This window comes from Nelusetta ayraudi, unplaced genomic scaffold (assembly GCF_046127955.1).
Source record: "Nelusetta ayraudi isolate G7.1 ecotype Tasmania unplaced genomic scaffold, CSIRO-AGI_Nayr_v1 ptg000010l, whole genome shotgun sequence".
NCBI lineage: Eukaryota > Metazoa > Chordata > Actinopteri > Tetraodontiformes > Monacanthidae > Nelusetta > Nelusetta ayraudi.
In genome coordinates, this window is record NW_027466060.1 from 1167197 (window position 1) to 1181020 (window position 13824).

Here is a 13824-nt window from a genome sequence, read left to right on the forward strand (position 1 = left end):
TGGTGATCAACACATAAGCCTTAATAAGAGCAATCTGAAACATGGATTACATGAAAAACCTTTCCTACTATGTAATAACACAGTAATGCATTGGCAAACTGAAGTAAAAAGGGGAGCTTTGAAATAATTTATGACAGGAATTGCAAGACAAAAGTATTTTGTTCCAAGCTGAATCACCAGCTCATATGTTCACAGTGACAAGGTGAACATGCTAATGTTTGCAAGCAACTTGTGAACCATTTCACTTCAGTTTGATAGCATAACTACGATGTGATTAACAAATAGAAGTGCAACTATGTTTTTATATTTAATGTTGTGCCAAATGGAAGTGAGGACATAAAGACCACAGAGAACTTTGCAACAGGGTTGTGCATCTTTTTCAGAACTATTTTTGCATGTGCTGGTCAAACTGGTAAACTGATCTGCATTTCACTGAATTGGAGGTAGTTTAAAGTGTTTACTTCTGCAACCTGGTAACCTCCTGTCCAAACTAACACGCCTTCCAAGCGAACACAGGTGTCCCTTTTCTCTGCTCTATTGACCCACATGTGGGAAAAGATCAGGTTTCGTCCAATCTATGGCAACAACAAAAAAAATAATGTTTGGAAACCCTTCAGTCAACTGTCTGCGAGCGCTCAACATATTTGAATTATTCACTCTCCACTCCAGAAAAGTTGTCAAGGTTACATCAGCCACTGCCCCACCTCTCCCCCGGCCCAGCGGCGCAGCAATGCTTGTCCAATCTTAACAAGCTTTGTGCTACCCACTGGGCTCTGATTCAGCACGAGACCCAGCAAATCCAATTACACAGGAGTCAGGGAGGTTGATTTTCCCATTATAGATTCCATGCTGAGAATGAGAGCTGATGATAACACTCACATCACACCAACACTGCCCCCTCTCTTTCTTCTCTCCCACTTATTTTGTCTCCATTTCACTGTTTCCCTCCTTTTATTTCTCCCTCTCTTCCTATCTAATTCCTTTTTTCCCAAAGACTGTCTTTCTTCCCCTGTCCCTTTCTTTGGATCTCTCCCTCTTTCATTGTCCATTATTCTAATTTTTTAGAGCAGCGTAACGAAGCCTGAGCCCTGTCATCATTTCAGGAGCAAACTGCTGGGTCAGTGAGGTTAGCTCATACCCCACTCTGGATTATTTGTATTATTATTATTATGCTGTCTTGCTTAGAAGTAAAATAGGGAATATACCAGATCTTCCCGATCTGATATTTCTTTCTTTATGAGTTATTCTTGTAAAATAGTCAATGCATTAAACTCAATTTGTCACTTTTATCATGTAAAACATTAATCATTTGAGGTGATCTGTGACGTCAAAGAAAAAACTCAATGCAGACCATTTCTGACCACTTGACTTTGTCCGAGTGCTATCGTGCACCTGCTGTGACACAAAAAAGTGACGTGAGAGAGCTTTTGGGCAGCACTCTCTTTTACACTCAATTAGCTGTAAAAACGAAGAAGACTTTTGCTCCATCTTCACCCTTCGGGGCACTGGAAACGACTGACCTCGCCTCGGACCCACAGGCTTTGGTGCTGACACAGGTCACTGACAGGTCAATACCATTGCCTCCTCTAAACCGTCCACATAGGGCTCTCTGTGATCCTCTGGGACAAAAGGGTTGGAAAGTTCAGAGTCTCAGTCTGCCACGTTGAAAGCACAAGGATATAAAGAGAGCTGCGGGGTATTTTTCCCCCCTTGACCATTAAGTACCAAGTGGTCAGTCAATCCCATGAACATCAAGAGGGTATGATGCAAACTGATGGTTGAAGAGTCAAGGTCCTAAAGACTGGAGAGAGAGGAAGAGTCCAAAGACTCAAATCTCAAACAACATTCCATTAATTTCTTAAATAAAACCGTAACAATAATGAAAACAATAGTGAAAAAATAAGATAATAATAAAAATCATAAATCTGGCCAGATTTTACGAACTGTGCCTCAAACAACCCAACTATTAAAGACAACTCACACTTACAATACAATGATGTCCAGAGCAGGTTGAGGTGTGTTTGTTTTGTTTTTGTTTGTGAAGAAGAAGAAGAAGAAGAAGAAGGAGAAGAAGAAGAAGAAGAAGAAGAAGAAGAAGAAGAAGAAGAAGAAGAAGAAGAAGAAGAAGGTGATGATTATTATGATGCATGTGTTGTTCTGTGAATCTGTGTTTTCTATTTTATCTGCTTAATTCACTGATTAAGAGACTACAGCTGCAAAGTCCTCAACAACTGACATAATATTCTGTGACATTTTGGAACAAGGGCACTTATTCTAATATTTTGTTAATTTATCCTGTTCAAAATTAAGTTTTCTCATTGACCATAATTATTTTGTAATAATTACCCAATTTTAAACACAAAACATTGCGCTAGAGTTGGACAATCAGCAATTAGCAAACCATTATATCCTGTTTCATGCCAAAAAGTAGTTAATAAATACTTACTCGTGTGTGTGACAGTTTAAGGTATGGTTATTAATGGTGAGACTGGGACATTGTCACTTGCTCTACAGGATCACATGTGCAATTCTCATATACAATTGTACTGAATGGGTACCAATAGCTCAAAGCATCAAAATTTCAACTTTGCAATGTAAATACAATCAAATATTGGTGATTAATATGTCTGCCAGTGAGTCACTGTATGACAAACAACTTTGTTACAAAAAAAAAAGCCTATTTCATCTCTGTGTGGGCCAGTGTGTCATATTTTATTACCTTTGTCATAATGAAGATGTGAAGAGTGTTGAACATAACATCGCACCTGTTGTTCACCTTCTTGTCGAGAGTGAGCGATTCTCGTGTCACGCGCTGGCCTCACTGAAACCTGCACTAAACAGTCAGCGGCTGACAGAACGACCTGCGGTGTGACAGTCTGGACACACTGCTCCGTTCTGGTCCGGGTCTCCTCTTTGGCAGGACACTGGCTCCGTTAAGCACGGCTGACAGCAGCTTCCTGTGTGTGGCCGGAGGGTCACTTTGGGTGAGGTGTTGTTCTGGGGGGGACACTCTGTCTCTGCCTGCGGAGGAGATTAGAGGGGTGAGCTGACCTCGTTCTCAGAGGGCCTGATGTGTTTTGAGTAAACACTCAGTGCAAGACAAAAACACGAGCTGCGAACACGGGCCAACCCCTCGGGCGGCGATCCCTTTGTTTCCCCATTACCGCTGAGCAGGCATGAGAGGGGAGAGCCGTCGCCCTGTGTTCCTGAGCTGCAGGGAGTCTTGGTGCTCGCTCCTGAACGCATCGGCCTCGGACAGGTCAACCTCTCCAAGCTTGCAGAGTTCCACCTTTAACTTGACGCTTAACATGTCCGTGCAGGCATATAATAAACATTGTCCTGCGCTGGGCAGTTGGAAGGGGAAGAGCAGATTATGTCCTTTTCATATGGTCAGTGCCGTATGCAACAATTTATGTTTTTGCCCACGAGTGCACAAATTCAGTGAATACCACCGAAGTTATGATTGTAACAAATCCACTTTTTTAGTTTGATTGGATATCCTGATTGGCAGCAGGGATGCAAATTATCGATTAATTCATTCATCGTTAGTTGAATAACCTTATTGATCGATAAAATTATTAATTGACAATTATTTGACAATTATTATTTGTTGGAAAAGTTCACTTTTTACATGAACTAGTGCTAGATTAACCTAGTTTGGTTCATAGTTCATAATTCAAATTTTTCATGGTTCATGGTTCCAAAAATATCCTTTTTTCACTGAAACTGTGTCAGCTTTCAATATTCATTCATAATTTATCAATATTCATCATCAATCAGGGTTTATATCAGCATTCAGGGGGCAGGCCTTAAAACACTGGCATTTACCCATTGTTTTGTTTGTTGTTCTTTGTTTTTAACACTTTGCTGCCCATTCAGTCCACACTACTGCCCAGCTGCAGCTTTCACACCGAGGATATTCTCAAACACACGAGGAAACATTTGCTGCTCGTTTGGTCTTTTTTGATGACAAATTATTAAAACAAAAACAGGAGAGTAGTTCTAGTAGTAGTACCATCACTAACCTTTTCATAAAATTGTTTTAAGTAATCACACGAAAATGTGCAAACGGTGGACGTGGCAGCGTCTGACGTGGTGCTGCTGCCTTTCACAGTTTCACAGTTCACAGTTTGATGACGTCTGCAGCAACGGCGCGACTATCATGGCTGGTGTTGCCAGATTGTGTGTGCTTCCTGCTACACATGAACGCCTGGTTGTGGTGAGTTTCAGCTGGGTTTTCAATGGAAATCTGGCACACTCTTGAATGAAGTTAAACATTGAGGGATCGCTGTTCACAAACAACAGAATGAACTCAGTGTGTTCAGTTCACTTTCGCCCAAAACAGGAACGGGTTCATTGAACGTGTGCAAGCGCAACACCACCAACTGGCCAGTGGGTGCTCAACCTTTTCAGTGGGTGCTTGAACACCGGAACACCCACCGGGACCGGCGCCTATGGTCGATACAGCTCGTCCGACCCGCATGTTGAGGTGTCCCGGGGCAACACACACCGAGCCTGAATTACTCCTTATGGATGGTCATTGTGTTGATTGTGAAGTGATTTGGATAATTAGCAAGCATTTCCTGAAAGGCTTCCATTTGCCAAAGCACCAAGGCAGCAGGCACTGGTTATAAGCTGATGTGGTGAAACAAGCGGAAAAACTAAAATAATGATGACACTTATTTCTTTCTTTCTGGCAAAACGTATTATGGCATTGGTGGGTCTGTGTATTTTTCATTCATTTTGACATCCTTCAAAACAGGACACAGGGTTTTTTGTTTTTGTTTTAAATCTGAAACTGTTCAAACTGAATAGGTTCAATGTTCCAACTGAAAAATTGGGAAAGCATTATAAGCAATAGGATATTAGTTAATAATCCAAATGTCAAAAAGCGAAACTTCTAAAATAACGCTGAAAAATATTGGGTTGTTTTTTTTTTTTTTTTTAACTTAAATCATGCAAGTATTTATTTTATTTGAGCAAAGATGCCCAAAGTAGCGATGAACTGTGGGTTTTAATAATTTGGTTTGGGTTGATCTTAAACCCGAGTCAGCAGACGGTGACTCAACCTTCAATTTTTGTTCTACATTTGAGGAGTAATGTATTTATAAGAGATGCAAAAGGGAATTTGTTGTACCTATCTCAAGCCTTTTTTTTTTTTTTTTTTGTAAGACTATTATCTAGATATCCTTGCAATTAGTAAACTTGCACCGTCATCTTCCTCATCATGATTCTTCAGCCTCACACAGGAGTCACCGTGTGATAACAGCGCGGGCTTTAGGACCTCCAGGCTCAGCACTCTTAGGACCGTCTTGTTTTTGTCCGTTACGTTTATGCATGTAATCATTGATTGTGCCCATTGTGACAGGCCGATTTACCATCTGTAGGGTCCCATGGGGCTGGTCGCCCACTGCTGTCACCGTCAGTCTCCCTGCAGACTTGAAGGAATTCACCCTTAATTTCCGGCCGCATTTCTTTCTCCTTTTTTTGTAATTTCAAATGAAAGTCTGCGAACAAAAGACAGGAGGACAACTGCATTTCCCCCACCAGCATCCGATTGTGTTGGCTTTCAAATCCAAATGTAATACGATTCAACAGTTCAATCAGCCCTTTTTGGCGGTGTTCTCAAATTCAAGCCATGAATACAATAATACAATTTATATAATCATACATTAAGCAAACAAAAGCAAACGTTTTTCTTTTTCTTCTACTTCTTCTTCTTTCCCCCCCACCCTCAGTAATTGTGCGGCTGAAGTGGGAGCTGCAGCCCACCGGGCCCCCAGCCCTCCCTCTTTACGCGCCTCCCCGGCTCTTTTTCCCACTGCTGAGAGGAGCGGGACGCGGCCACAGCGGCGGGAAGCAAATTATCTACAAGCACTTCCCTTAAGAAGAAAAAAAAAAAAAAAGTTCACACTCACATACACAGATGCCACCACAAGCAGAGACTCTCACATCGTCTTAGTCCTGATCCAGAGAGCACCCTGGGATTAATAACAGGAGGATGCAGTGGAATCAACCGGAGATGATTTATTTTTAATTTTATTTTGAAAATAACTAATTTTTTTTTAAAACTTCCTCTAATTTGACACAATCCAAGCTTCTTTTTCTTTCTTTCTTTCTTTCTTTCTTTCTTTTTTTTTTTTTAATCACTCTTGCATCAATGGTAGAATTTAAACCTGAATCCACGTCTTGTGTTCGAAACGCCCTGGAAGTCTGAGCATTCAAAGGGAAGGAATTCAAGTGAAAACATCATTTTATTTGTTTCATACCGATCCAGCAAGATGTCTACGGCGTCCGTGCGCATTATGGCCTGACTTTTTCTGCGCGAAAAAAAAAATATATATATATACTATTGTTTTGGTTGCAGCAGGACGCAGTGGAAGAGACGTGCCGTTGCACGTATTTTTTTTTTTTTTTTTTTTTTTTTCATAAGCAGGGAGGAAGAGTGAAACTTCAGCACTGCGGCTGATGTGGTCAGAGTGCAGTCTGAAGTGTGGATGTGGTCGGGACCTCTAACAGACACCAAGAGCAGCTGTCAAACTCAGGGTCCTCCTGCCCCTCGGGCGCCTGGGTGCTCCGCAGTCTCCAGTGCGCATGTCCGAGCCGTGGACAGCTCCAGAGAGGGAAATTTAAAAACGGTATTAGATTCAAGTGCAACACAGCGAAATACAGTACAGGGGGGTCGCGACCAGCTCAAATATCCTTCAGTATCACATAAACAGGTACGTTTATTTATTATTTGTTGTTCTTTCTTTTAGCGATGGTGTTGATCTTTTTGAAGACAGCGCTGTATTCAATTAGCGCTATTTTACTGATTTTTTTTTTTTTTAAAAAAGCCTTTTCTCTGTAGCGTCGAGGAACGGGGACCCGTTTAAACTTTGCCTCTTTAACAAGAGCAAAATACTGTTTTATCGATGGGACTGAATAGTTGAATATATTCTACCACATATATATTTTTTCAAGTACTTCAACGAAACGTACATTGTGACATTTAAGGGGGGGTGTTGAGACAATAAAGATGTGGACACCGTCCACAACAAAGACATTCTAAGTCATTTTTAAAAAAGCACTTACCATGATTGTAGTAACTGATATTTTGTTAGCCTTTTGTATTCAGCTAATTGTTCTATGTTGGAGTTTATTTTGACTGAGTGATTTATTTTCTCAAATGGCACATGATGTTCCTGCATGTTTGCAGCTCATTGATGATCATATAGAGCAGAATTGTTTATTGACTGAATTTCCTTTGCAATAATATTTGAAGACTCAACAAAAACCCACACAAACGGAGTTAACTGCATGATTTATTCCATCGCACAGGCATCTAACATCCCAGGAAATGATAGAAGGTGGAATAACCTCCAGGATGTCAGGAATAATTGAGAATGCAGGGCATCATCCATCCCCACAGGACTACAGGTGAGAGATTTAATTTAAACATCGTGGAGAAACTGTTGCAAGGTGTTCTGGCAGTAAATATCATGTTCTTTTTTTGTCACTCCCTGTCAAAAGCTCTCACTGTCAAATGTGGGATGCCTCAATAGATAAAAGGCATATTTCCATTAATGAAAGCCTTCAAGGTGTTTTCTCAAATGGCCATGGAACAAATTGTCTAACCCCTCACTGCCCAGTCCAAAGGTAGATGGACAGCTCTTTTTGTGCATGGGGGGTTTTCATGGAGGAAAAAAAAGAGGGAGAAAAAAATCCTGAAGAATAAATGATTTTCAGTCTGAATGGATCTGTCAGAAACCATCAGCTCTGTTTACACTCCTGCTGTCGGCACACGGAGAGCCTGAGCCTCTTGGCCTGCTGGCTCAGGGGGAGACGGGGCGCTCCGGGTCACCAGCGTGCACAAGTGGCTCCCAATTAGAAAGGGGGGAAGGAGGAGAGAGAGGATGGGAGGATGGGGGGGAGGAGGAGGCGCAATATTTAGTGTTGTTGAAACTCTGGGAAGACGTGGGTGATACGTGGAGACACCAGCTCACCGTGATTCGGATCAGTGAACAATTTGCTGTTGCGGGAGAGGAGAGGAGGAGGGGGGTCGGAGGGTGGGGGGAAGTGGGGGGGGGGGCACCCAGTTTATCAGTTTCTGTCAGGACGTCGTGGGCTCCCATAGTGATTGTGTCAGCCTTCGTGCAAAATGTGATTGAACTGCTGAAGCAGATAATGTGCTTAGTTTTAATGCTTTTCAAGCATATGCAGCCCTAACCCTCAGCATATGCAAAAGCCAATAACAGTCTCTCAAGCGCTTCAATTAAAGGCACAAACTTCAGGGCTGCGTTCGAAATTCTGTCGTTGTTTTGTTTGTTTGTTTTTACTTAGTACAAAAGAAATAAATCTTACAGCATTGTAGAAATGTAAAGAGATGAGACAATGGATGCAAAGAGACGATGCCCTTATCTCGCGCCACATCTCAAGCTCTGGCTGGAACGCTTTAAGATGCGTGAAGGGTGTTAAATTGCACTGGGCCACCTGCTTCAACCGCTCCCCATCATCTGCTGGCACATGCTAGGAGTTTAGAAACAAACAAGCAAGCAAACAAACAAACAAGCGTGTGCCACTGATTCCTGGTTGTCGGTGATGTCACCTCTCCTCTCCAGACAGCCCTGACCTCAAACTACACAGGCGGCCCCCTTTACTTACAGAGGCTCCGTTCAGTCCCCCCCATTTGGCCAAGACGGGTGCAGGGAGAGGGGGGCGGGGGGATGGAGGCTGGAAAGGGACAGGGAAGCAGATGGCATCCTATTTGTCCCTCTTATGTGAGGGCTGTCATTCCAACAGATTAATGCAGGGGTCGCCGAAAGAAAAGAAACGACAGAGACAATCAAGGAAGGGTCTGGGGAAGACAATGGAGCCACGTGCCGCTGGGCAGATTTGTCGTTTGGGACACAATAGGTGATCATTTTTCAATAGACAGGGCCCAACTGTTGCGGGGAACATGTGCTGCCGTGCCACGTTCAAACGATCTCATGCGTTGTTTACATACGATTCAGCCAATGGTTAAGGCAAGAGCGGTCACCTGACACGGGGTAGATTTTTTTTTTATTAGGAGATTTAGTGTGTGTGCCTAGGAGAGGTGGGGGGCAGAGAGGGGTGGTTAGGACACTGTCTACACACACACACACACACACACACACACACACACACACAGTAACTGAATAGCATGTGTTGTCATAGCGACCCCAATTACTAAACCCTTGCACGGAAAGTGTGCGCGTGTGCAGAGGAGCCTGGAGAGGAGTGAAGAGGATTCCTCTCTCCTCTTCTGTTTTGTTCCAGGCTCGCCACACAAAAGACGTAATGACTGAAAGCTGATTGAAACTGGCAGAGCGCTGGTTAAAAAGACAACCAACTTTCAACCAGTTCACACGACAAACTTTTAATATCTGTCGTCGAAATGTGTTCAGGTGAATCATGTTGAGATTAACTGAGTTAAATAGTAAAAAAAAAAAAAAAAAAAAATCTTCGGTTTTTATTTATTTATTAATTTTTTTGTATTCTGCATTAGTGAAAAGACGACAGTGGCGACAATGAGAAAATCAAAGATCACCCGTACAAGATAAACACTCTCAACGGGAGATTTGGTGTGAATGGAAAGCTTGTTTAAGTCTCATTGTTAATTAAAACTGCTGCCGCTGCTAAATAGCACTTGCTGATAATCTCCTTATGGTAAATCCTGGATGTAGGGGCTCAAACACGGCTTCACTGAGCAGCCTTCCCCTGCTTCTCCACATTCACCCTCATTTTAACAGCGGGGTTTGACTTTGCAGGACCAAAATTCTCCCTCAAGTGTTTGCATTTAAACTTCCCTCCCGTTTTTTACGTGTGTCGGAGCTGACAGCCGTGTTAACCCCCTCGGCTCAATTCTCTCCCCTCCCCCACCAACCCCTTCCCTCCTCCATCCACCCCCTCCTCCTCCCGTTCCTCCCTCGAAGGCTTCTGACCACAGACCCCTCCCAGCTGAGGGAGGAGGACCTCCCTGGGGACCTGCAGTCTCTGTCGTGGCTCACCTCTGTGGATGTGCCCCGGCTGCAGCAGATGGCTGACGGCCGGGGCCACAATAACGGGCCCTCCCAAGGCAGCTTGTTAGAGCAACAGACAGGTGAGGTGACGGTGCGACATTCGAAAAGCTGAAAGCAGCTCTCTGATTGGTCAAATCAATGTCCTGGCATCTACATACATGAGCGCTGTATTATAAAATGCTGATGTAAGACGGTGAGACACCAGTGTACAATTCACTGTTTAGTCATTGGGATTTATCCAAGCACACAAAACATGGAATATGAAGATATCCCTGCACATAGATGACTTACTGGAAGATTATTAGGAAAATATAATCCTAAAAATAAGAAATGCATTTCCAAACATACTTACAAACTCAATAGCACTGCACAGAAGTCAGCAAACTGTCCAAAGTTCAGATGCAATGAACTGGTTGAACACCACAAATAAAAAATAATGTGATTGTTCACGTCTGATGTTCACATCATCTCAGAAGAAGTTGCAGTTTACACGTTGGATCTCCATCAGGATGAATAAAAAAAAAAAAACACCTCCTCTGATAGAGCAATATCCTGAAGCATTTGGTTGAATTTATTTTACTCTGGTCCCTCCTTCCCACAGCTCAGCTCAGCAGCATGACGATGTCAGCCAGCCAGGGCTCCATGCTTCACCTGCAGAGCAACATGCAGCACAGCCCTCTGGGCATCAGCATTGTCAACACCCACAGCGGAAGTGTGAGTTTTGCCGACACTAAAGGACAAAAATCAGATCTGTGGATTGATGCGGGATGAGTATTAATGTCAGACATGATGGAATCTGTTCCTCAGATGTCTCCGTTCTCCATGAATGGTCTGCCGTCTCCAGGATACCAGTGTCCTACCTCAATCTACCAGCCTGCACCTCAGCAGGTGTACTCTTTATCCCAAACAGGACAACAGGTACTAAAACAATGCTTGCGTCACCTTCTTCTTCTTCTTCTTTAATGAATTGTCCAAAAAAAGTTTTGAAATGAGGAAATTCTTATTTGTGCATCTCCTTTGCTGTTGCAGTGTTCAACTGGTGGTCTTTACAGCAATGTCTCTTTCAACAACCAAAGTCTATTCACACAACCTCGTCTGGCCCCTCAAGATCAGGACCTGCAGCCCAAGTCTTTCCCCAAGCCAATTTATTCCTACAGGTCAGCCAGAACTCGCTACATTTCAGTAACAGCGTCTGTTAAATCTCATGACTACTTCAAAATAATACTTTTTCTTCCTCCTGACTTTCTTTTCAGCTGTCTGATTGCCATGGCGCTGAAGAACAGCAAAACCGGCAGCCTCCCAGTCAGCGAGATCTACAGCTTTATGAAGGAACATTTTCCTTATTTCAAGGTATGACGTTAAAATCCATCCATCTATTTTCACTCCCTGCTTATTCCTGAGCTCAGGGTCACTGAGGTCTGCTGGAGCCTATTTCAGCTGTCATAGGGTGAAGGCAGGGTGACACCCTGGACAAGTCGGCAGTTCATCGCAGGGCCACATAGAGACAGAGTTTCCAATTCACCTCACATGCGTGTTTTTGAACTGTGGGAGGAATTTGGCCGACTAAAATGCTCCTGCTCCACCGACAGACTGCGCCCGACGGCTGGAAGAACTCCGTCAGACACAACCTGTCCTTGAACAAGTGCTTCGAGAAGGTGGAGAACAAGACGAGCAGCTCGTCGCGCAAGGGCTGCCTGTGGGCGCTGAACCCGGCTAAAATCGACAAGATGGAGGAGGAGATGCAGAAGTGGAAGCGCAAGGACCTGCCAGCCATCCGCCGCAGCATGGCCAACCCCGGTCAGAGGAGACGCTTCTCTGAAATGTAGAATGAGTGATGTTGAAAAGGCAAAACATCTCACGTCCACCTGCTTTTGTTCCTCCGACAGATGAGCTGGACAAACTGATCACGGACCGGCCCGAGAGCTGCAGACGGAAGCCTCTGGATCCCGGCATGACCCGGCTGCCTGGCTGCCCTGCCGGCCTCTCGCTGGCCGTCCCCACCCAGGTTCAGCCCCCGCCCATCGTCACGCTGTCCCTGCCCTGCCTGCCCATGCACCAGCACCACCAGCTGCAGGCCCAGCTGCAGGCCCAGGCCCGGCTGGCCCCCATGTCCCCCGCCCCGGCCCAGACGCCCCCCCTGCACACAGTGCCGGACCTCTCGCACAGCCCGCTGACCCAGCAGCCTGGCAAGCCACCGGACGACTTTTACAGCGTGCACGGCGACACGCACACGGAGGTGGACGCGCTGGACCCGAGCATCATGGACTTTGCCCTGCAAGGTATCAAAAGCGCTAAGGTCTCTTACAGTTGCCAAGTCAAGTCAAAGCCAAAGTTTATTTATAGAGCAGTTTTAACACAACCTTTCAGACGCACAAAGTGCTGTCCAGTTAAAAAATAAAAGGCATAATCATGCACAATTACACACAAATGCAACAATAAATAACAATAAAATACAACAATTAAACAACAAAGTGGTAAAATAGTAAAAGCTCAATATAAGACCAAGAGTCGTGAGGAGGGATGTCCAATATTTTTGCCGATATTGTCCTAACGCTTAATTTCCGATTCCGATAACCACCGATACCGATATACGCAGGCATTTTTCCCCCAAACTAATTTTAGGTGACATTACATATCTCTTGTCGTGGAATTAACACATTACCTACTTTTATTGTGATGAACTAGATGCATTCCACAAATGAACATTGTCTGCAGAAATTACATACGTCAACTTCAGTTATGGAAAAGTGCAATGTCTGATTGAAAGGGAATGAGGTGAAGTGCACACAAAGGAAACAAAAGTGCACAGATATAGACAGACTCGGTCCTTAGCCCATTGCTAAACCCGGCGTTATCAGGTTTTCATAATCGGAGGAAAAACTGATCACGATACGTACAGACATTGCAAAAAAAATCTAATATCGGGCCGATATTATCAGACATCCCTAGTTGTGAGCCTTGTTGTTGTGTTTTTACTGGCTGACACTGAACCTCTTCATCTGTCTGTCTGTCTGGCTATCAAGGTAACCTGTGGGAGGAAATGAAGGACGACAGCTTTAACCTGGATGCCCTGGGCACCTTCAGCAACTCGCCTCTCCGGCTATCAGACTGTGACCTCGGGGGCGCCGCCCTCCCCGCCGCCTCCACTGGGACGGGCATGCCACTGTCCGACGTGCAAGTGACGGGCCTCTACACGGCGTACTCCTCCCAGGACGCCCTGTCCTCCCAGTACATGGTCTCACCGGCCAACAGCAAGCCCATCGCCCTGCTGTAATGCAGCCGAACTCGTCATAGTCGGACGTCACAGTCTGACTTTTGGTCTGACTTTCGGTTGGGAATGACTCAGACAAGGACATGGATCAAAAAACTGGTTATAAAGTTGACTGATGTAAGACAAAAGTACGAGACCTAAACGTTTGGCTTTGCTAAGCAAAGTACCGGAAGCCTGCGCCAAACTGACCAAACTGTCCACAAGCCCTGCTGTACCGTAGCTCCCTCGCCGCTCACCCTCCGTGTTGTGCTAGATGATGTTGCTGTGATTATGTTTTATTTATATTTATAAAAGGCAGCTGGGGAAGGAGACGACTCCATCCATCTTTTGCTGTAAATATTTGAATGTTTTTTAACTGCTATTGCCACAGAGAAGCTTTCTTTCCACCGTATTCACCCACTTCATTTATTTACCAATGAGTTTGAACGCGTTGGGTAATCCAGATCTAAAGTCTTGTACTTTCACACTGTGATTAATGTTTCAAAAATCCGTCAGCAACTCATGCTTATTAACTCGCTCATAACAAAATAA

The 13824-nt window shown here is 44.2% G+C and overlaps 1 protein-coding gene across 1 annotated transcript; it reads left to right on the forward strand.

Moving 5' to 3' along the window:
• The first annotated feature begins 5902 nt into the window (after nucleotides 1-5902).
• foxn4 (forkhead box N4) lies at nucleotides 5903-13820 on the forward strand. Its single transcript, XM_076019551.1, has 10 exons — nucleotides 5903-6722; nucleotides 7321-7419; nucleotides 9936-10102; nucleotides 10624-10736; nucleotides 10830-10940; nucleotides 11052-11179; nucleotides 11276-11372; nucleotides 11612-11819; nucleotides 11909-12301; nucleotides 13046-13820. Exons 2-10 carry the CDS (start codon nucleotides 7340-7342, stop codon nucleotides 13294-13296), a joined length of 1548 nt encoding a protein of 515 aa, XP_075875666.1. The 5' UTR covers nucleotides 5903-6722; nucleotides 7321-7339; the 3' UTR covers nucleotides 13297-13820.
• Nucleotides 13821-13824: the final 4 nt, after the last annotated feature.